A 25,748-nucleotide genomic window follows, 5' to 3' on the forward strand; every position below is an offset into this window, starting at 1 on the left:
CCATCTCTTTATTGATGTATAGCCGCCCACTAAGCCCCTCTGCTGCTGATGAGTCAGACTATCCCTCCTGAAGTCTTGACCAACACAGCTGTTAACTTAAACTTGTTTCTAACCTACTGAGGGAGGGAGAAATCCAAAGATAGGCTCTTAAACAACTAGGCCTGCATAAAACATTAACTTCATACAAAACTATTTAAAGGGATAGCTCACCCAATAATGAAAATAATCCCATGATTTACTCACCCTCAAGCCATCCTAGGTGTATATGACCATCTTCTTTCAGAAGAACACAATCAGAGTTATATTTATAAATATCCTGGCTCTTCCAAGCTTTATAATGGTTGTGAACGGGGTGAATGTGTTTTGAAGCCCTGAAAAATGCATCCATCCATCATAAAAGTAATCCATCCGCACTCGTCATTGCGTCATGCGTCAGTTCTCTTCCGCCGCAAATCGATGAGTACAGCTGTCTGACGGAAGCTAGTTATTATAGTTTATAAAGTTTAAAATATGGATATTTTTCGTACAAAAAACAATTGCTTCACTTCAGAGGCCTTTATTAACCTCCAGGAGCTGTATGAATTACATTTATGATAGATGGATGCATTTTTGGGGCTTCAAAACACGCCCCCGTTCACTACCATTATAAAATTGAGAAGAGACACAGTATTTTTAAATATATCTCCCATTGTGTTCACCTGAAAGAAGAGTCATATACACCTAGGATGACTTGAGGGTGAGTAAATCATGTGGTAATTTTCATTTTTGGGTGAACTATCCCTTTAAAAGCTAATATTTTGGCTGTCTAAGTGGAGTGATCTGAAATTACTTAAAGAACATAGTTTTGTTTTTGTTTTTTGTTTTTTTTGGATGGGTTAATTTCATTTCATAATTTGTTCAATTATGACTATTTGTTATACTTGCTATATTGATGCAAAAATTAGTCCAACAAACTGAAAGCATAACAATCACCCTTCCTGTCATGGGAAAGCTTTATCTGGGATAATATTAAGCATTTGGCGCCCTCTGGTGAATATATTTGGTCTAATTTATTCAAACTTGCTGAAATTCTGATTTCATCATCATTGCTGTAGTTCCTCTTTGAATCAAATTCAGATTCATTACTAAATAAAGTCAATTATTTGATAAAAATAATCTTGATATTCACTAAACGTAAGTCTACTTTTTTCTGCTAATTTTTTACTTTTTTAACAAACAAGTGAGATAAATGTGTATGATATTATAATGAAACATAGATGTTTAGGTCTAGGGAAAAAAAGAAGATATTTTGAAGTGGAAACCAACCAGGCAGACTAACCCTCATGTGTTTGACATCTGGTATCTGATTGAACCATGAACCCATGAGAGTTGTTGAATTGTAATGTTTATGAACACGCCCTGCCATGTCACCATCCAATAAATTAGACAATCATTTACCAGTGATCTCAATACAAAATATTTATATTACTGCTTGAAGGCTTTTTATTGTCTGTTAATTTTTCACTCACATTAAAACTTTAACACTGTTAGATTTTAACACTATTATTAAGAATTGCTCATTATGCATAAAATACAATGACTCCTCATCCCCAATTTTAGTTTCTGTGTGCAATGCACATGTGTATCAGTGGTGAAGGTCTTAAGTATATAAAGTTAATCATGTCTGTACAACCTTTATACATGTGGTTAAAGGCACGTGTGGACAGTTGGCATGGCGAGACTGCTGGACATTTCTCTTGTCATGTCTGCTGTCTGTCCATGTGTGAAGACCTCAGACCCAGTGTGTGTGGGTAGCAGGGGATCTTCAGGCAGAGCTGCGGCAGAAAAAAGTCACATTAATAACGCAGTTTATATCTAAAGAAGTAACACTGAAACATGCATTTTTGTTTTGAAAGTATATGTTTGTAAAAAGCGCTATACAAATAAACTTGAACTGAAATGTAGTGAGCAACTAATAAGTAGGTATGAATCAGCATTCCATCACTTTTTTTTTTTTGGATCAGAAACTAGATTTATTTATGGGAAACATAGAGTGCAAGATTCCAGATGTTCAAGTCTTATGCTTATACTTATCTGAAAACAAAAATTCTGTGATGCACAAAGCTATCATACAGTATGACTTCAAAAGACTTGGAATGTTGCTCAGAGGTCATATGGACTATTTTTATGCACTGTAAGAAAAAATCAGTAGAAAAATGGGAGGGCCTAAAATGAACACTTGCCAAGCACCAAATGTGAGTAAATTTAGTCGTTGGCAAGTATATAAAATGGTGTCACTTGCCAGTTTGCTGGTAACATTTTTATGAATTCTAACATTGCAATGTTGTGGTGAACATGAAAGTGAACAAGGGACTCATCTGCTGCATTGTCAGGAAAGTTTAAGCCATTTAAATATACAAGCACAAGAAGACGCGCAAGGGAACTCAATTTGTGTGAAGTTTTCTGTGCGCTGCAAACATCCGAAGCGCACCCAGAGAGACGCATCTCAGCACACATACACCGAATTGAGCTTCATGTCTTCTTGCGCTTGAACAGAAAAATTCACACAACATTATGTAAAAAAAAAAATAACCGTCTTGGCGAATATCCTAGTAAACATAGTTGTTGGTTATGTCATAAGTGAACATAAACAGTTGAGAAATAAACGCATGTGTATTAATATATTGGATCTGTGCAGCTCTTAAAGGGTTAGTTCACCCAAATATGAAAATAATGTCATTTATTACTCACCCTCATGCCGTTCCACACCCGTAAGACCTTCGTTAATCTTTGGAACACAAATTAAGATATTTTTGTTGAAATCCGATGGCTCAGTGAGGCCTGCATAGGGAGCAATGACATTTCCTCTCTCAAGATCCATTAATGTACTAAAAACACATTTAAATCGGTTCATGTGAGTACAGTGGTTCAATATTAATATTATAAAGCAATGAGAATATTTTTGGTGCGCCAAAAAAAACCTAAATAACGACTTATATAGTGATGGCCGATTTCAAAACACTGCTTCAGTAAGCTTCAGAGCGTTATGAATCAGCGTGTCGAATCAGCGGTTCGGAGCGCCAAAGTCACGTGATTTCAGCAGTTTGCCGGTTTGACACACGATCCGAATCATGATTCGACTCGCTGATTCAAAAATATTCTCGTTGCTTTATAATATTAATATTGAACCACTGGCTATGCAGGCCTCACTGAGCCATCGGATTTCAACAAAAATGTCTTAATTTGTGTTCCAAAGATGAACGAAGATCTTACGGGTGTGGAACGGCATGAGGGTGAGTAATAAATGACATTATTTTCATTTTTGGGTGAACAACCCTTTAAAGCGACAGCAGCCTAATAAACCTGCTGCAGTCGAAAAACATTAGAAAAACGGTACCTGTGGGAACATTTCTTGCAAAACGAAAATACATAGTGCCATGTACGTTTCGTGACAGTTTCAATGTGAAATGTCCACTGAGTTTGGCGCTAAAGCATGTTCAGTTTTTTCAATATGGTATGTTTTTATTGCATTGGTTTTATGTGCATCACAGCAGTTCTGATTTGAAATGTCCAGTAATTGGCGCTAAGCTTAATGCTCCATTACGTTTTAAAATGATGTACCAGCAACACCACACCTAAACCTACACCATAGTGTTAACATAAGCAAATGTGACATAAAAAGCATCTGTAATCATGCCATTTTAGCTTGTTTTTGAGTTCTCATCTTTGAGCTCTTTTGTCGTGAGTCATGTTTCACGGGATTTGTACCCAAGGCATCTGCATCCTAAGTACAATTCTGTACCAGCTGAGATACCGAGCAAACTCGTCACATCAGAAAAGCGTAACATATGGAGCTGGTTAAGCAATGCAAAGTCCAAAATGTTTTTGTTTACAAATCATGCACTTTGGTAAAAGAAACATAAAATAATATTGTGCAAGGAGACGTGAAAACAAGTCTTTATCTATCTGATCTAATCATAACTGTGTATGAAAACGATTAAAAGTGCTTTCTGTTTTAGTGCCTCTAGTGTTCATTTCTGTTGAAAACTGTACATATTGGTATGTATTTTGCGTTTTGCAAAAATGTTCCCACAGGTACGTTTTTCCATTAAATCAGGTTGCCTTAAAGGGTTAGTTCACCCAAAAATGAAAAGTCTGTCATTAATTACTCACCCTCGTGTCTTTCCACATCCGTAAGACCTTCGTTTATCTACAGAACACAAATTAAGATCTTTTTGATGAAGTCTGAGAGGTTTCTGTCTCTCTATAGAGATTCAAAGCAGCTACCACTCCAAGGTCCAGAAAGGTAGGAAAGACATCATTAAACAGACTGTCCTCCAAAAAAAAACAACCCTATAGGTCATTTTTTAAACACCATATTATGACCTATATTTACGTTTTGAAGTCATGCCCCCTCTAGTAGGCGTAAAAATAATGACAGTGTCGTGTTATGTCTGTCGTCATGAAATGACGTATGACTGTCATTACCAATCAAAATGCGTGTTCATTTAAATGCAATGTGTGGACTTTTTACACCATTTCTCCTATTTCCATTTACCAAAATTAAATGTTATTAATGACTACACCCACCCCACCCCTAAACCTACCCTTAGTAATTTATAGTGCATTTACAATTTATGAGCACATGTGTTCCCTGGGATCAAACCCACGATCGCATGATCACATTATTGCATATTGTTACTGCAATGTTCTACCAATTGAGCTACGCGAAACCCAAAACATGACGCAGATAAAAGGGAACAATGCATTAACATGAAAGCAAATGCTCCTATGGGTCGTATTTCATGAATTAAAATGAAAGTGTTCTGTTGTCGATAGGGGCGCCACTTTAGTAAACGCTCCTATGAGTTGTATTTCAGGGAAGTGACAAACGACCTATATGGTCGTATTGGTTGGAGAACATGTTGTCATTAAAGTACTCCATGTGACTCCAGTGGCTTAAACTCAATTTTATGAAGCAATGTGAGTGCTTTGTTTGTGCAAAAAACATAATTTACCACTTTACTTACAAAAATATTGATCTGCAGTTCACTAGAGCTTCACGACGCCAAAGTCCCTTTAAGACAAATCATTTCACTCGGCGGCCATCTTTGAAACGCCTCTCGGGCATCCTGGGCATCATGCAATCTCTTTGAATGGGGAAACATCAAATTCTCCAAAACTGTTCGCCAACCTTATGATTAAATTTCATATTTGAAATCACCAATGAAATCTAACAACAACTGGCTCATAAATTTAGTTTCTAAATGCTCGAATCAAAAACTGAAATCGAAAAAAAAAACTGTATTTTTCAGGCTGGATCAAGCTAATGTGCATGCGCAGACCTAAATACCAGTCGGTGATTGGCTCTTATTTAGAAGGCGGGACTTATTCCGCCATATTGCGCGTTACACTTTCTCCCAGTCAAAACAATACGAGTGACACGTCTTGTGTTATTCTATAGTCTTTGACGACGCATGCGTGTTGTGTTCAGACTCGCGCGTCAACTCAATGCATATGTGCGAGTGTTCACGAGAGCTTCACGATGCATGCATTTTGTGGTCACGCGAGAGCTGGCATTGTTGCGTGAACATGCTTTGCATAATATTATTTTCTAAATAAATGTTAAATTATGTTTTTTTGCACAAACAAAGCACTCACATTGCTTCGTAAAAAAAATTTAAGCCACTGGAGTCACATGGAGTACTTTAATGATGTCTTTTCCTATCTTTCTGGACCTTGGAGTGGTACAGTAGTTGCATTGGCTCTCTATGGAGAGACAGAAACTTCTCAGACTTCATAAAAAAAAGTCTTAATTTGTGTTCCGAAGATGAAAAAAAGGTCTTATGGATGTGGAATGACATGAGGGTGAGTAATAAATGACAGAATTTTCATTTTTGGGTGAACTAACCCTTTAATATTAATCAAACAACAAAAGACATGGAAAATCAGTCACTGCTCTTGACTGTATAACTTTTGTAATGTTAATAAGGTTTAATCTATGTTTAATTTATACAGTGAAGACTATGCAGGGTTATTTTACATTTGATTTCTTTATTCAATTTCTATACCTGAAAACTACTGTTAGATCTACTTGAAAACACTGTAAAACACTGTTTATTTCATTTGTATCTTTGTTATTGTATTTATGTGCTATTGCTTGTAATTATTTTATTACTGACTGTTTATTTGTCTTAAATTTATATCAGTTAGTCTAGTAGCTAGTTTTAATAGTGGTATGGAAATTGGAATAGAGAATTGTGAATTTTCACTGGTTTCTAAAATTTGCAAAAACATACATTGTAAAAAATATTTATGGCCAGTAAATTTTCTTAGCAAAAAAGTTAGTTCTAGGACCTGGGTACTAGTAATTTTCTGCCAGCACATTATCCATTAAGTTTATTGACATTTCCTTTAACCCTAAACACAACACAATTCAATGCTTAATTCAAAATACAGCTAAAAATACAGCAATATGGTTAATTCCTTCATATTAACAGTATATTGGTGCCTTTATTGGCCAATATATAGTAAGTAAATCTTACTTTGTGAATTTCACAATTCCAAATATAAAACAGCAAGAAACTACGGAAGAGGATTAGGGCCAAACAATAATAAAAAAATAAAACCATCTTGAGATTAAAGTTGTTAAATTTCAAGAAAAAACTCGTTAAATTTCGAGAAAAAAGTCAAAATAAAATGCTGAGAATAAACTCATTAAATTACGAGAAAAAACTCGTTAAATTTCAAGAAAAAAGTCGAGATAAAATGTTGAGAATCAACTCGTTAAATTACGAGAACAAATTCATTAAATTATGAGAAAAATGTCGTTAAATTTCGAGAAAAAAGTCGAGATAAAATGTTGAGAATAAAGTCATTAAATTATGAGAATAAAGTCATTAAATTACAAGAAAAAAGTCATTAAATTATGAGAACAAATTCATAATTTAACGAATTTGTTCTTGTAATTTAACGACTTTTTTCTCATAATTTAATGACTTTATTCTCAACATTTTATCTCGACTTTTTTCTCGAAATTTAACAAGTTTTTTCTCGTAATTTAACGAGTTTATTCTCAACATTTTATCTCGACTTTTTTCTCGAAATTTAACGAGTTTTTTCTCGTAATTTAACGAGTTTATTCTCAACATTTTATCTCGACTTTTTTCTCAAAATTTAACAACTTTAATCTCGAGATGGTTTTATTTTTTTATTATTGCTTGGCCCTAATCCTCTTCTGTAAGAAACACATTGAATTAGACATGAAATTTAAAGTAGAAAGTAACATATCTTGTAAAATGTACTCCAATAATCTCTGTTTTATTTAAAACTTTGAAAGAAATATATTTACAGTGTAGAGTGTGGTGTTTAATTTGACCTTGTTGGAGCAGCTCCTGTTCACTGCTTTTATTGTATGGAATAGAGCCGCACGGACATTGTGCAAAATATTTTCTTTTGTGAGGCACAAATACGGAGGCACAAATATCCATACAGGTTTGGACCAACATGATGCTGAGTAAATGATCTCAGAATTTAGATTTTGGGGTGAACTATCCCTTTAAACTGTGTAGGATTGACAGCTCAACTACCTGAGCTTGCGATACTCACAAGAGGGTACAGGAAGGATCACTGATGTGAAGTTAGGCATTGGGATATGCTCCGCCCAGTATTCCTCTGGAGAGGACAGACTCTGTAGCTGTGCTGAATATAAGTGGCTCAGGATCTGACTCTACAGAAAGGCAGAAAAGTTACCGTTTTATTCCATTTCCAGTCTGTTCATACTTTAACTGCAGCTAAGTCAGAAAGAGCCTTAACTCCCTCAGAGCGCTAATGGTGAGTCTTATCTTAAGCTCGAAAGCTTAGATTGAGACAGATGGACTCTGGACTGAGATCTCCTATTGAATCTTAACCAGCTCTGAGTTCAATGAAGTTTATTCTGGAGAAAGTTTACAGTAACTCTCATGTCTCAGAACCAGCACTGCTCTTTGAAATCTAAGAGTTTATATACAGATCCTAAATCAGCAGTATGACAACCCAGAGGAACATTTTATCATTCAGGAGAGTTTATGAAATTCTCAGATATCTTAGACTTTTGACTGAACTTTGTCTGAGAATACTGGAGTATTTTTGTGTGGAGAAAGATCTGGGAAGCTTGAGACTTCAGCAAGTGTCTTAATTTGCTCTCCATTTAATCTCACTGCAGGCTAGAAGATATAATTTAGATATTAATGAGATCTCACTTTTCAGCATATTAATTTTGTACCTGAGGCCTGCAGTGCTTCAGGTCCTCTGGTTGCTTCTTCTCCCAGGAGCATCTCCATCAACAGGCTGTCCACATTGGCTTTGCCTAAGAGACGCATAAGCTGCAGCTGCTCCACCATCTGCCAGGCCACACTCTGGAGTGTGGTCAGCAACAACAACAGCTCCCCAAACCGCCCTCGCTGCTCGCTAGTGGCCTCATCCAGCAGCACCTGGGCCTGGAATCGCAGTCGGCGCACTGCCTGAGCGCACTGCAGTCCAGGGCAATCTAAAACACAGACTGTGTTTCAGTGACACGGGTTGCAAAACAAAGGTCATTGAGAGATGTATTGTGTTTATCTAAGAAAACATTTGCCATTTAGTGCATGGAACGGACAACCGAGATTTGTATGTGCAGTGTTGTTAACAATCTCAGACCGATTAAGTCTTTGGACAAACAGCTGCAACTGGTTTAAGGGGGAAAAAAATCATGCATTCCAACTCATGAATTGTCAGGAATCCAATTCTTCAGTTCAGAATTTTGTCCAACTCTTCTGTGCAGTTGTTTCCCAGCTAACAGAAAACATTCTCAGAACATTCTGGCAAGGTTCTCTCAAAGTTAGGAACAAATGTTCTTCCAGTAATGTTAATAGAACATCAGTTCAGAGTTATAACGTTCTCAAAATAATAACACATAACTTTATAGATTTTGATTTACACATCTTTATTAGAATGTTTTATTTTGTTCGTCTAATGTTTTTAAATGTAACTACTTGTTTCAGAATGTTAAGAGAACATCAAATGTAACAATCCCATAATGTTTGTAAAAAGGAACGCTCCCTTAACATTTTAATAACCGAGAAAAAAAAGGTTTTAAAACATAAAAAAACCCTGAATGTTTTGAACGTTCAGAGAACATTCAGAAAGCTATTATAGCACATTCTTTTGTTGGCTGGGTTTCCTATTAAAATGGTCACTTCCTGGAGGAGAATGTCATTAAGGAACTAACTTATTACAAAAGTTATTTATGTACACAGGTAACACCTACTGTATAAAATTATTTGCAATTAAAATATGGCAGATGCTAATTGTACTGAGTGGAAATAGCATTGCATGATATACTAAGTGTAAATAGCGATAGATGCTATTTCCAGTGAAAATAGCAGTATTTTCTTTGCACTAAGTGTAAATATTGTTATATACAAACAGTATGCAATAACAACATATTCAGTGTATATGTTTATATTTATTGAAATCATAAATGGATGCTAATGGTGGGCAGAGCTTGTATACATAGCCTTTGTTGGCGATCTGCAAATAGACACCCTGTTAATTTTTTTTAAGAAAATGTGTTTTGTTTCAAATACTTTTGAATAGAGAAAAGACAAACGATCCCACTTTATATTAAGCGTATTTAACTGCAATGTACAAACATTTAAATTAATCATTTGATACAATGCACTTATTGTACACATGTATGTTTTTACATTGTAGTTATATTTAAAAATACCTGCACATAATTACATCTGAAATGTATTTCTGTAATGACATCTAGGTTATAATTACACTGTTGACCCTTCCCTTACCCATTAACCCAACCTTGCCATCCTAACCCTACCCATAACACCAAACCTGTTGCTAAACTTACCCGTATGCCACCTCAATAACATTTTTAAGTACAGAGTAAAGACAAAGTAAAGTGTGACCAAAAAATAGACAAAACCTGTAATATTTCTTTAAAATTTCAAGTTTTTCGATTGTCATGTTAAATGCTAGATTGTAGCATATGAGGATAAAAAACTGGCAACCTTTGCTCAAACCAAAGTAAATCAAACAAAGCAATTCTTACTGACCAACCTGGCTCCACTGTTATAATCAGAGCTTTAGGCCAACAGACAGGAAAGTCTAGAACTCAACAATCCACACCAGCACGTCCCAGATATTAATAGATTCTCATAAAACATCATGAAACCAAAAGAAGTCAGTACAACAAAACAGTGCCAGGAACAAGAAGAGAAGCTCCTGGCACAGACAGTGTGTTTGACTGGGAACACAGCGATGATCCCTGACTAACCTGGGGCAAAGAAGACAATGGTTTTGAGACAGACAAATTCTGTGTCTGTGATGTTCAGCTCTTTCAGAGGTCTCACCAGCTCTTCCAAGATACGAGCTGCTACCTTGGACATCTCCTGCTCGGTGCCTCTAAAAGGAATGATGAAGTCATTTCCTGTACAAACACAGTATTTGACAAATCATGCTCATGTTAAGGTAGCCATTTTTGGGTCATTAAAATGCCTTACCTTGTGAGCTCTGTAACTTTTAAAAAAATGTATATTCCTATGTTGTCATTAAAGAAAATTGTACATTTTATACAATATAGTTGTATATTTTTAGAAATAGCTTTGGTACTTAAAATGTCTTTATTATAACTTATACAATTATAACTTATACAACTTATATAATTGACACAGTGAAAAGAAAATGAACCAGATGCCACACAGAATGGAACCTAACAGGATGTAAGGTAAGTGTTATTTTAGTATCATTAATATACTATTATAGTTATCATTAATATACTATTACTATATATACTATTATCATTAATATACTATATATATATATATATATATATATATATATATATATATTTTTTTTTTTTTTATAAAAACATGCATCCCAACTCATGAATTGAAAGGAAGCCAATTCTTCAGTTCTGAATTGTGCCCAACTCTTTTGTGCAGTTTAACTATTAAAATGATTTCACTTCCTAGAGGTGAATACCATTAAGGAACAGGCTTTTGTAAGTTAAAGGGGTCATGACATGGAAATCAAACTTGCCTTGATTTTTTTGACATATAAGAGGTCTTTGTACCACTCACTCACTTACTCACTCACTCACTCACTCAATCACCCACTCATTCACCCGCTGACCCACCCACCCACCCACTCACTCACTCACTCACTCACACACTCACTCACTCACTCACTCACTCACTCACTCACCCACCCACTCACTCACTGACCCACACACTCACTCACCCACTGACCTACTCACTCACCCACACACTCACCCACTTACACACTCACTCACTCACTCGACCAACCCAACCACTCATTCACCCACCGACCCACCCATTCACTCACCCACTGACCCACCCACTCACTCACCCACACACTCACCCACTCACTCACCACACACTCACCCACACACTCACCCACTCACTCACCCACACACCCACCCACCGACCCACTCACTCACTTGCCCACTGACCCACACACTCACCCACTCATTCACCCACTCATTCACCCACCGACCCACCCACCCACTCACTCACTCGCCCACTGACCCACTCACTCACTCACCCACTGACCCACTCACTTACCCACACACTCACTCACCCACCCATCCACCAACCCACCCATTCACTCACCCACCCACCGACCCACCCACTCATTCACCCACCGACACCCCACTCACTCACTCGCCCACTGACCCACTCACTCACTCACCCACTGACCCACTCACTTACCCATCCACTCACCCACCGACCCACCCATTCACTCACCCACGACCACCCACTCACTCACTCACTCGCCCACTAACCCACTCACTCACTCACCCACCAACCACCCACTCATTCACCCACCGACCCCCCCCACTCACTCGCTCACTCACTCACTCACCCACTGATCCACTCAATCATTCACCCACCAACCCCCCACTCACTCACTCACTCACTCACTCACTCACTCACTCACTCACCAACCCCCCACTCACTCACTCACCCACTGACCCACTCACTCACTCACTCATTCACCCACCAACCCCCCCACTCACTCACTCACCCACTGACCCACTCACTCACTCACTCACCCACCAACCCCCACTCACTCACTCACCCACTGACCCACTCACTCACTCACTCATTCACCCACCAACCCCCCACTCACTCACTCACTCACCCACTGATCCACTCACTCACTCACCCACCGACCACCCACTCATTCACCCACCAACCCCCCACTCACTCACTCACTCGCTCACTCACCCACTGATCCACTCACTCACTCACTCACTCACCGACCACCCACTCATTCACCCACCAACCCCCCCCCACTCACTCACTCACTCACTCATTCACTCACTCATCCACTCACCGACCCACCCACTCACTCACTCACTCACTCACTCACCCACTCACCCACTCATTCACCCACCAACCCACCCACCCACTCACTCACTCACTCGCCCACTGACCCACTCACTCACTCACTCACTCACTGACTGACCCACTCACTCACTCACCCATCCACCAACCCACCCACCCACTCACTCACTCACTCACTCACTCACTCACTCACTCACTCACCCATCCACCAACCCACCCACTCACTCACTCATGCACTCACCCAGAAGGATGATGTCATTGTAGGGAAGTGAACGTCGTGCCACCCCTAAGATGAGGTGCTCTGCAGAGTGAGCTCTCAACAGCGCCACCTGCACACACACATGAACACACAACACACTTGGTGCCTGCCATAGACAAGAAGTGATATCTCATGACAAACACAACACACTCAGGAATCATACCCTGTCATCCACAGATAGCTCACAGAATTCAGGGATGCGCTTCGCCCACTCCACTAAGAGGAGGAGCTGCTGTTTCATGGATTCGCACACATCACCCACGCAGGCGATCTTCTTGGTGTTGATGTCCCTCATGAGGTTCTGAGAGGGGTTCTGTAGATGGCAGAATAAGTACAGTTAGTGGATGAAACCATAAACTGAAGCTGAAACTGGAACAGAATGAAAAATATTGTTCTAGCATGATTTGAACTCAAGAAGCAAAATGTATGAGGTAAGGCCCCCAACTGTCCACAAAAATATTCAAAGGTCCTCTAGCTTTAGTTTGGTTTTCGAATCTTATTTTAATCAATGGACACTCCTAGATTCTGTAAATTAAAAAAACAGGTAGCTAAAATAATTATGATTTAAAAATATAATTCAATTTCAGAATTTCAGATGTTTTAGGAGATGAATGTTCTTCAGGGTTTGTACTCTTTTTAACCAATGTAACATCCAAGACTCCAAGGTTCTTCAAAAGAAAAGACAGTTGTTGAGAAGTGAATTAAAATAAGAAATGTCTTGATTTTTAGTAGTTTAAGCTTATTTTTATGCTTGTTTTGTCCTAATGATTGTCTCACTTAAATCGTTGGTTAGGTTTAATGTTTTTATTTAATACATATAGGTATTGTAAGGTATTAAAGTGCTTTGAATGTTTTGAAAGTATTTAAGCTCATCAGAAAGCTCACCTGATGAGTGAAAGCCTCTGCCTGCATCAGCACATCAATGGTGAGAGTCCCCACGGCTTGGCCTTCTCTACGACAGCTGATACGGTCACGCTCATTCTGAACAGCTAAGAGACACAAGCAAAGATCAGAGAAAAATAATATCAGTTTACCTGTGTTTCATACAGATAATAATGTAGCCAGTGCATGCACTTTGAATAAAAACTGTCAAAATGTAGCAAATGCTAATTTAAAACTTATGGCTTTGTACACAGTTACTGTCACAGTGTGACGCGAGGGCAGGACAACCTGTCACTCACATGAGATCAACCAAAGTAAACCACAACCATCCAATCAATCTAAATAAAAGCACAAGTACTTGTACTTATACTTTACATTTAAGATTAAGGTTAATATATTTTAAATGTACTAAACTACAAATGTGTAATTACAGATATATTTAAATACATCACATACAAGTTTCTATAGAAAAGACAATAAAGCATATTTTACAATAAATGCTCGTCACACATTCAGCAGTAAACTTTAACCATATTTTAAAGACATTAGAATTAATTATGAAATTATATATGAAGATGTACTTAAAGGGCTAGTTCACCCAAAAATGAAAATAATGTGATTTATTACTCACCCTCATGTCGTTCCACACCCGAAAGACCTTCGTTCATTTTCTGAACAAAAATTAAGATATTTTTGATGAAATCAGATGGTTCAGTGAGGCCTCTATTGCCAGCAATGGTACTTCCTCTCTCAAGATCCAGAAATGTACTCAAAACATACTTAAAACAGTTCATGTGAGTACAGTGATTCTACATTAATTCTACATACTTTTTGTGTGCCAAAAAAATAAAATAACTACTTTTCAACAATATCTAGTGATGGCCGATTTCAAAACACTGCTTCTGAGCTTTACGGATCGAATCAGTGGTTCAGAGCGCCAAAGTCATGTGATTTCAGCAGTTTGGCAGTTTGATACGCAATCCGAACCACTGATTCGAAGCAGTGTTTTGAAATCAGCCATCACTAGATATTGTTGAAAAGTCTTTTTTTTTTGGCTCACAAAAAGTATTCTTGTCACTTTATAATATAAAGATTGAACCACTGTAGTCACATGAACTGTTTTAAATATGTTTTGAGTACCTTTCTGGATCTTGAGAAGTTCGGTGACATTGCTGGCAATAGAGGCCTCACTGAGCCATCGGATTTCATCAAAAATATCTTAATTTGTGTTCCGAAGATGAACAAAGGTCTTACGGGTGTAGAACGACATGAGGGTGAGTAATTCATGACATTATTTTCATTTTTGGGTGAACTAACCCTTTAAGTCCTATTTAAGTGGGTCAAAAAAATCACTCTAAAGTTCCGCTAATTGCATTTAATATCATTTTAATACATTTTCATTTCATTGCACATAACAACAATTGCAATTAAGTGTCTGAAAACATTACATTCATATTGCACTTAAATATATAATTTAAAAGTATATTATTTCTGTAATAATTACATTTTTTAAACTATGATAAAGTGCATTTCATTTTACAAGGGCATGTATGTTTATACAGTTAACTACCTTTTGTCAGTATTAATCTGAAGAACAGCCCTGCTCAACACAAAAAGAGTAATAAGCACAACAAGACAAATTAGTAAAATTTATTTGATCTTTTCAGATAGCATCAGCTATATCACTCAACGTTACTGTATCTATGGAGCTGCGTTACTTTTTTAAATGGATGCAACTTCATCCTACTGACAGTACATGCTCTATTCCAATAAATGGAAAGGACAAAAGACATTATCTCTCACTGTGAAGCTTGGCATCTTTAAAAGCAACTTTGACAAGATGTCTTAGTCTCATGCATGGAGCAGAACAATACCTTTCTAAAGTTTTTAATCAGTGGCCCAGATACTTTTTATATTACTTTACTTTTCACCTTGAGAGTATATTAAAATTTATATGATGGTTTTGGGGATTGCCTTATTGTAATAGCTCAAGCTCACCCAAATGTTCAATATCTTTAATTCACAGAGGGATGCAGACATTCATAAGTATTGGGATAAGTCCAATAACTCAATTAGTTTATATGTAGGCCTAGTTCAGATCTGTGACCTTGAAGAAAGTCTTTAAACTCTGCATCATAAACTAAAATGAAATGGACTTTTCTCATGCTTTTACCTTCCTTTCTCATGCCGGCTCTGAAGCACTTTCGAAGTCTGCAGTATCGACATTGGTTTCTTTTGTCTTTGTCCACCACACATTGCCTGCTGAACCTTCACACACACAAAGACAGAAATACATGGGCTACTATAATTCTCACATTTGAAAAGATCCAATGAAACACTTCAGGTCATGCTCTTACAACTTCTGATGAAGGTGGCCACAGATCACAGATTTTTTATAGGACACTGTGGTAATATATAAAAGGGCTCCTGCCACAAAGTTAATGGCCTGGTTTCACAGACACGGCTTAGATTAAGCCAGGGTTAGGCCTTAGTTCAATTATAAGTAGCTTTTATAAACGTGCCTTTGAAAAAAAAAAACATTACAGGTGTGCATCTTAAGACAAAACAATGGCAGTGATATACAGTCAAACCAAAAATTATTCAGACATTTCTGATATATTTTTACTAGTGGGTTCAGGACACTATAGTTGATTTATGTAAGTGAGGATAGCAAAATAAAGTAAACTGTGAAATATTATACCCAAAACTTCTTCATACAGTGGACTACCAGTAAAACTGATAAAATTTGGAACCAAAAATTATTCAGACACTTTGAACTGACCATGTTTTGCTTAAGTATTATCTGACATAATTAAGATTCATTTTTTTCTGACACAGTTTAACTCTGAGATCTTGTCATATTTTATTACCATTTTTTTTTTTTTAATTATAGTAAATAAACTGTTTTATTTAATGAAATGTTCAAGGTGTCTGAATAAATCTTGGTTTGACTGTATTTTAAGATATGTCAGTACAAGCTGCTTTCAGTTAAAACAGCTCAAACATGTAGTTTAGTCTGGGACTAAATCTTGTCTCTGAAACCAGGAGAATGGGTGTAAGTCAACTGCTCAAGTCCTGTGGACTTCGGTAAAGTTGGTTTTATATTCGCACATTCGGACATCCGTATTCAATAGCCTTGTTAATCACACTACATTGGACATTCAGTGGACATTCACAAGTAAATATGCCATTAAAACAATACTTGCCTATTTTGATCGACTGTGAAAAATGTTGTAAGTTGACAATCGTTGGTTGTCAATATCATGTCGCTGCTTAAAATTCGCAAACATCAATTTATTGCACATTTATTGGAAAGTCTGAATTTATCAGAAGTCCGAATGTGCGAATATAAAACCAACTTTACCGAAGTCTCCTGTGGAGCAGTGACATAACATTTGCATTATATAATCTGTGACATCAACTTCTGATGTTGTATAGGATTGTGTACAGAGAAATATTATATATACACACTTAAAGGGTTAGTTCACCCAAAAATGAAAATTCTGTCATTTATTACTTACCCTCATGCCGTTCCACACCCGTAAGACCTTCGTTAATCTTCAGAACACAAATTAAGATATTTTAGTTGAAATCCGATAGCTCCGTGAGGCCTCCATAGGGAGCAATGGACACTTCCTCTCTCAAGATCCATAAAGGTACTAAAAACATATTTAAATCGGTTCATGTGAGTACAGTGGTTCAATAATAATATTATAAAGCGACGAGAATATTTTTTGGAGCGCCAAAAAAAAAAACTAAATAACGACTTATTTAGTGATGGCCGATTTCAAAACAATGCTTCAGGAAGCATCGGAGCACAGATGAATCAATGTGTCGAATCTGCTGTTCGGAGTGCCAAAGTCACGTGATTTCAGCCGTTGGCGGCATGGCTGGCGGTTTGACACGCGATCTGAATCATGATTCGACACACCGATTAATTTGTGCTCCCATGCTTCATGAAGCAGTGTTTTGAAATCGGCCATCACTAAATACGTCGTTATTTTGTTTTTTTGGCGCTCCAAAAATATTCTCGTTGCTTTATAATATTAATACTGAACCACTGTACTCACATGAACCGATTTAAATATGTTTTTTACCTTTATGGATCTTGAGAGAAGAAGTGTCCATTGCTCCCTATGGAGGCCTCAAGGAGCTATCGGATTTCAACTAAAATATCTTAATTTGTGTTCTGAAGATTAACGAAGGTCTTGAGGGTAAGTAACGGCATGAGGGTAAGTAATAAATGAGAGAATCTTTAAGTAACTTTTTACAACAAGGTCTCATTTGTGAGCTAAACAGTGAGCAATATATTTTACAACATGTATTAATCTTGTTAATGTTAGTTAATACAAATACAGTTGATCGTTTGTTCATGTTAGTTCGCAGTGCATTAACTAGGCCGTTTAACAAATACATTTTTTTTTTTACATTTTAAAAATATATTAGCAAATGTTTAAATTAACATAAACTTTAGAGTAATAGGCCTATATGTTGTTGAAGTATTGTTCAGTTCAGAGTTAACTAAAATTAACAAATGAAACATTATTGTGAAGTGTTACCCACATTTGTATTGGTTAGCATTTCAATATTAATATAATGTAGGCCTATATTATATATAATACAATGTTTCTGAAAATACTATAAAATGCTAACTGTATTATTGTAAATGATATTTTGTGTATGATGATGTTAATAATATTTTTATTGATTAATTTTAATTCTACTTTCTTAAATTATGAATTATGTTACTTCAATATAAAGGTAAAAACGTTTTTTGTTAAAAAATAATTTGTCAATATGTCATCAATACTTATTTCAAAACGTGTTTTTGTCTTACCTTGATTCACAATGGTATTTTAGACCTGACGGGATGGTTTTCGTGGGAAACTGCCTTTATGCGTCACTTGCCCGTGCATGTCTCGTCATATCCGTAAATAGAGAAAAGTTGCTCCTGCTATTTTGACTCGTGTATGGTGTGAGAGTTGCATAGATTAGTTATCTTAACGAGCGAGAAATGTTGACATGGAGCAACGCTAAATCTCGAAATCACCAAACGCCGAAGAGAGGAGAATCTGCTGGCAAAGAGAGAACGCTACAGAGATCGTTATCAAATGAGAATCAACAGTGGCTTGGCTTTTCGGAGATGGCAAGAACTGAGGGATTTGAAATGTAGTAAAAGCGACGCGGAGATGGCGTTTTTAATACTCAACAGGTTAGTAGATTTTTTATTTAACAGATAAATTGCCATATTCTCACAGAGTTTGTTGTAAAGCATTATCTATTGTGAAGGGTCATTTCAGTATGTTTGTAGGTTGTGCTGGAATTTTTTTTCAAGGAAGTACCGTCCGTGTCTTTAATGGGTAAAGATACAGTATTATCTTCAGCTAGTCAGCTTGAGATCATTTCCATGAGAACCATGTTCATCCGCACATTTACGCAGAGCCCAAGCACAACCAAAACAAAGTTCTTCCGCACATGCAGTTTTTTTTTTTTGACCCCTAAACCTCAGGTAACAAACAGTACCTGAAATATTAATTAATCTCAAAAGTGAATTTTCAAACCCTTCTATATTGGTTACAGTACTCTTTCTGCTTTGTATAACAATTCACAGAGGACATGTTTGGAGCATGTTTGGAGATGAATTAAAAATGATTTGTAAGCGTGTTAAGCACATGTAGTGGACAGTTATGAATCTGGCGATGAATTCTCACCTGCATGTGTAGGCATGGTTCTTGCGCACGCTCCTTCTAAAGAAGCCCTTGCAGCCATCGCAGCTGGACGCACCGTAATGTTTTCCTGTAGCTCTGTCTGCGCAGATAGCACAGAGATTCACACTGCTGTGCTGTGGTGTAGGGACTGGGACTGATTCAGGTGCATGGCCTGGTATTAGTGACTCTTAGTTGGAAAAAGATTGGACAAAACAGATTTTGATACATGTATTTAATATCAGTTTAACAACATTTAAAGTACCGTTCAAAAGGTTGGGATCTGTAAAACTTCTGAAAGAAGTCTCGTAAGCTTACCAAGGCTGCATTTGTTTGAAAAAACAAAACAAAACAGTAAAAACAGTAATATTGCGAAATACACTAGTGACTAGTCAACATTTGAAGTTGATCAAAACCTTTCATCAAAGTTGTCCTAGTTCTGACTACTATATTATAACAATTTAAAATAACTGTCTTTCTCTTTTAATATATTTAAAACTGTGATGGCAAAGCTGAATTTTCAGCATCATTACTCCAGTCTTCAGTGTCACACGATCCTTCATAAATCATTCTAATATACAGATTTGTTCCTAAAGAAACATTTCTGTTGTCTGGCTATCACCAGACCAAGCTCAATTTAAAATTGAACATTGGTCTGGGGAGTCTGCTATGTATTTTCTACTGCACAAGAGGCGTGATCAACGAGCATTATTCATGCAATTGGATTGTCCTTAAACCAATCAGATCAACGATCCGGGTGACGTCGCAGAGCGACGCGAAAACTCCAGACAGGTTTAGGTTTGTATTGGTTTGTAGCATTGATCAGCGGTTTGCAGAAGCAGCAATGGCATCGAAGCGATTTTTGCAGGTTGTGCAAAAAAAAACATGAAAGTGAGTGGTATTTACACCCACTCGAGTGATTTGTTTGCTAAAGTAAAGAAGTCATTCAGCATCGTTGAGAGGTTAAAAGGAATTGGATTGACGGTCATGCTTGCCGTCGCTTCCCTATCGTCATCGCGTTATACCCGCCTATCCGCTTGTTAAGTCGTGACGTAAGGAACGCCGTTTCCGGGTCCAAGCTTCGACTCGTTTCACTTGAGAATGCCATCGACGGCCGTTTATGAGCGCTATTTATTCATTTTAAACATCAATCATTTTAAAAAGTTAAACAATTTAAATACTTACAGTCTACACAACAGTCTCTATGCTTGCAGCGTCACAGATATTAATATTTTAACGATTTATAAAAGATGAATCATTGTCTGGCCATCTGGAATTTTGGTATGGAGATAAAGGTTATAATTATATATTTTTTGTAGTATTACACCACATCGTGTATGTATATTAGCACCATTTGTTGTTTTCTTGTGGTATGATAGAGCATTAGGACCCGGAAGCGCTGCCGCGTGACGTCAGACTTAACAACCGGATAGTGAGCGGGGTGGATAAGCCAGTCTGTGATTGGTTCCCGCAAAAGTGTAACAGAAGGAGTAGAAATGAATGTACGGGTTTCCAGACTGAGTTGCCGGGCGAAATCAAATCGTCCGGCAGATCAGGCTGGGTTTACCCAGTCTAACATTTCTTATCATCATAGTTGAAAGCAGTTGTGCTATACTTAGGTTTATTTTTTACTTTAAATATTGTTTCTTTTATGTTATTTGAACATTTTATGAAAATATGATTATATTTAATATATTTAATACTTTTAAACACTTTGCACAAATTTTCTATCAGCTAATCGGCTAAATAGTGTATCTGGTTGTTGGAGGCTTTCTGTAGCAAAAGTGGAAAACTGAATGGATGCAGTGGTCTGTGTAGCAGTAGATAAACATGGCGACATCAAAGACAAATCTATACAGATTAATCCTGTCTGTGTATTTTTTTTCATGTAAAGCAGGGGTCTTTGACCTTTTTTTTTTTTTTTTTTAGGCAAATAAAATAATCATCATTGATGTACAGTCATATATATGGAAGCTTGTTTCCTCCATGAAATAAAAATGAAAAAAGGTAATTGCGACTTTTTATCTCACAACTCTGTCTTTTTTTTCATTATAATTGTGAGTTTATATCACACAATTATGACTTTATAGCTCGCACTTGCAATTTAAATCTCACAATTCTGACTTTTTTGAGAAAAAAGATAGAATTGCGTGTCATAAAGTCAGAATTGCGTGATAAAAACTCGCAATTGCAAGAAAAAAAATCAGAACTGCGACTTTATATCACGCAATTCTGACTTTATAATTCACAATTCTGACTTTATATTACTTAATTCTGACTTTATAACTCGCAATTGTGAGTTTATATCTCACAATTCTGACTTTAGAATTCACAATTCTGACTTTATATTACTTAATTCTGACTTTATAACTCACAATTGTGAGTTTATATCTCACAATTCTGACTTTATATCACACAATTCTGACTTATTTTTCAGAATTGTGAGATATAAACTCGCAATTGCAAGAAAAAAGTCAGAACTGCAACTTGATATCTCACAATTCTGACTTTATATCATAAAATTCTGACTTTATATCTCGCAATTCTGACTTTATATCATAAAATTCTGACTTTATATCTCACAATTCTGACTTTATATCATAAAATTCTGACTTTATATCTCGCAATTCTGACTTTATATCTCGCAATTCTGACTTTATATCATAAAATTCTGACTTTATATCATAAAATTCTGACTTTATATCATAAAATTCTGACTTTATATCTCGCAATTCTGACTTTATATCATAAAATTCTGACTTTATATCTCACAATTCTGACTTTATATCATAAAATTCTGACTTTATATCTCGCAATTCTGACTTTATATCATAAAATTCTGACTTTATATCATAAAATTCTGACTTTATATCATAAAATTCTGACTTTATATTTCGCAATTCTGACTTTATATCATAAAATTCTGACTTTATATCTCGCAATTCTGACTTTATATCATAAAATTCTGACTTTATATCATAAAATTCTGACTTTATATCATGCAATTCTGACTTTATAACTTGAAACTGCGAGTTTAAATCTCGCAGTTCTGAGAAAAATGTCAGAATTGTGAGATGCAGACTTGCCATTGTTAGGAAAAAAAAAGTCAGAATTGTGAGATAAAAAGTCGCAATTACCTTTTTTATTTTTTTATTTAGTGGTGGAAACAAGCTTCCATACATACACATGTGCATTTCATTTTAATTTTGTTTAAAGTCAATGAAACAGAAGTTTCGATAGTCTTTTCTCCCTTATTGTGATGTATTTCTGAGCAAAATGGCTTCTCGAACATGAAAAAATGTAGGACGGGTCCATGGGAAATTGATTGGATGGTTGAGGTTTACTATTGGTGGATCTCATGTGAGTGACAGGCGTCAACAGAGAAGAGAAGAGATGTCGTTGCAAGAGGGAGGGGAAGTTATTTTGATTAAAGATTACAAGGATATAAAAAATAATGATGTGCATGGATAAATACTGCAGTGTTCTTAAAAAAATAAGACCTGTCTATTGATTTCATGGTGACTTTAACACATTTCAATGTGGGAGGGACAATAACACTGAACTTTATCTAAACTTTAGCTTCTTAACTATATTTTTGGTTGAAGTTAACAAAATATCGTATTTAGTTTTTTTCCAAGAGACTGAGATTGAGATAACTGGCAGTCCCCCTATTTCAGCCCCCTGATGTAAATGATTGCAATTTTTACTCAGCGGAGGAAATGTGTCCAATAACCCGCTCGGAGTCAGAATGTCTGTACTTATTACTTTGTGAAAGAGAAACTCCATTTAATTAAACAGGTCAGTGAAAAGACTCAGTCTACTGCTATTTCCTAGGTAATTTCGCAGTGTTAGCTAAAATTTAATTCAATTCCCTCATGTGTTGCATTAAATTGGGCTCTGAATTTGATTGCCACCAGTTTGCATCCCAAGCCAGTGAACGTCACATCTTCACTTAGGCGATGCAGGAATAAAGTCTAATGTATGCAAATAATACACTCAGCACTTTAAACCCACTCAGAGAGGTAATATGCTCTAACATACAGAACGCCTCTGGGTTCAAAGGGCAGTTATATTATATTAAGAGTCCGCAACGCTTCTGGCACCCACGCATGTGTGCTTTGGTAAGATGGATCCAGTATATCTGAATCAGCAGCGCTTCTAATGATTATAGAAAATGAGATTATAATGGAAAGCAGGAACAGGTTGAAGTGGTGTGCGCACAGGCTTTTGAAAAGTCCTCTTATGGCCAGATAGTAATTGAAATAGCAGCATCTCATGCTATAGGACCTAATGCCATTGTGAAGTTACCTTTTAATGCCCTGCTCTGTGAGCAAATGGCCTAAACACTCAAGTATGGAAGAGTTTAAAAATGAGAATTGTTGAACACATGCTCTACTTGGCTTGCATTTTGGTTTTCCATGTTCATTGGCAGCAGACATGCATACAAACTGCTGACAGACCGCCTTTAAACATTTGTCTTTGTGTTTATGTTTTAACTCAGCCGTTCATGTAGTGTATATGCAACTCAAATGCAATATCAATCATATTCAAACAAGCCTCCCCTGCTGAAAAGACCAACTTTGCTGGTCAACAGGATAAATTGTGTTTTGGAAGCTGTTCTCAAGAATGGGATACTACTGGTGCACCAGGATTGTTAAATAGGTCAATGACTGGACGCTTTTGTTTTATCTATTAGTTTATTTTAATTTAATTTCAAGAATGCCAGGGTGGGACAAACATATGAATGAGTCAGATACCGATACTTTCATTTTTAGTACTTGCAGATACCAAGTACCAATACCTGTATTTTCATTACATTTTAAATTTTTTAAAACATTGGGCAGAGAAACCAAAAGAATATGAATCAAATTAGTTGGCTTGGCAAATAGATATTTCCTTCAGTTATTTTCATGCCTAACTATGCCTGTTAAAATGTGTTGTAGGAGCTACTGTTTCTTTCACTGTTCATATTATTGCAATGATATTTTATCTTTAATGTAATAGCACAGTGAATATTTAGAGCTGCTCCAGCAGGGCTCAGTGATGAGGATGTTTTTCTACTGGCCTGGTCAAATTTTTAGACAGCAATGAAACATCACAAATTTCAAGTACACAAATTGAATAAAGTAATCAAATGTAAAATAACACTGCATAGTCTTCATTGTATAAAATAAATATACATGAATATTAATCAGTTTAAAATTAAAGTTACAAAAGTTATTCAGTCAAGAGCAGTGAGTGATTTTGTTGTTTAATTAACATTGAGGACAAAGACAGCAGTAGGTTTATTAGGCTGCTGTCACTTTAAAGGCACAACATGCAATTTTAGCCACTAGAGGTCGCTTATTCAAAACAAAGGCCTAGCTTGATGATGCTGTGAATGAGTCTGGAATCATGGGAATCGTCGCCTTCACCTCTGCAGCTGATGGAAAGGAATCCCATGGACTCTGGCAGAAATCTCGTTCATGGATGAGCTATTAAAATTGTATTAACGTTACGGTAGCAATTTAACATTGTTCTAGTGTTTTTGGATATTTTAATCTAAAAATTGTACATATTGTGCCTTTAAGAGCTGCATGTATACAACATACTGTTACACACGTGTTTTACTTCCTTTGCTATTGCCATATCCTACAGAACTACAAACTTCCATATGAAGCCAACATGAATACAAAAAATAAATTTCTAAAGAACAAAGCTTCATTATAAAGGCCGTACTGGTTTACATTGCTAAGTTCACTAGCCACACCAGCACTAACCAGCATTAGCTAGCCCAGCTGGCCTTTTCAGCAAGGTCTTCAAGCATAGAACAAGGCTTGTCTTCAGAATTCATCGCTGTCAATTTGCGTCAGTAACTGGGTAATAAGTCAGCAGACCAAAGGTTATACATACCTGTTTGTACAGGGAGAACACGGAGACCGTCAAACTCTAGCATGGTGAATGTAGGGTCCAGGGTTATTCCATATTCTGTTGCACTCAGGTCAAGTGAAGCCCCAGAGATCTTCATGGTTAAGTTTGGATTCGGCCTGTATCTGAGAATCAACAGCACACTGTAAAGCTCACCAGTGTTTCACTCAGCGGCTTTTTGAGTCCATCCAAGCGTGTAAACACTTCAGCCTCAGCATATCAGTGTGCTCTTGGATCTATTACTCTGCCCTTCCTTGTAGATGGACTTCAGATGTTGGAATCACATAGATGTCTTCCAGAGATCGTTGTTCTGCCATATGTTGCCTGCATCCAGGGAATGAAGTGGAGCGCTTTGATTTACTGAGGATACAGTAATTAATGTCCAAGACTCATCAGAGCTAGACTGATAGACAGGCTGAGATTTTGCCAAATGTCTATGTGTTTGCTGTTCTCTTATCAGTGTAGAGGGAATCATAAAGGGGAGGGCTCTGGACCAGGTAAACATGACTCACTTTTCAGTGGGAAATAATATCAAGCTCCTCTGTATCAGCATAGTGTTGTTGGTTAATTTGATTGAATGAGTTTAAAAGATGCACTTTACCATGAGTA

The 25,748-nt window shown here is 36.7% G+C and overlaps 1 protein-coding gene and 1 long non-coding RNA gene across 2 annotated transcripts in view; one reads left to right on the top strand and one right to left on the bottom strand.

Moving 5' to 3' along the window:
• Positions 1-1,458: 1,458 nt before the first annotated feature.
• Positions 1,459-25,583, bottom strand: hnf4b (hepatic nuclear factor 4, beta). Its single transcript, XM_048186071.1, is given in 11 exon segments — positions 1,459-1,814; positions 7,588-7,642; positions 7,644-7,708; positions 8,243-8,506; positions 10,292-10,444; positions 12,628-12,715; positions 12,809-12,958; positions 13,531-13,634; positions 15,701-15,795; positions 19,239-19,422; positions 25,125-25,583. Coding segments are annotated over 11 exon segments (1,401 nt in total). The 5' UTR covers positions 25,240-25,583; the 3' UTR covers positions 1,459-1,686.
• Positions 18,615-25,748, top strand: part of LOC125265700 — an 87,414-nt gene continuing 80,280 nt past the window's right edge. The window contains exon 1 of the long non-coding RNA XR_007184335.1: positions 18,615-18,739. This is a non-coding gene — a long non-coding RNA (uncharacterized LOC125265700). The remainder of the gene's footprint in view (positions 18,740-25,748) is intronic.

The sequence above is a fragment of the Megalobrama amblycephala genome, linkage group LG3, assembly GCF_018812025.1.
Source record: "Megalobrama amblycephala isolate DHTTF-2021 linkage group LG3, ASM1881202v1, whole genome shotgun sequence".
Lineage (NCBI taxonomy): Eukaryota > Metazoa > Chordata > Actinopteri > Cypriniformes > Xenocyprididae > Megalobrama > Megalobrama amblycephala.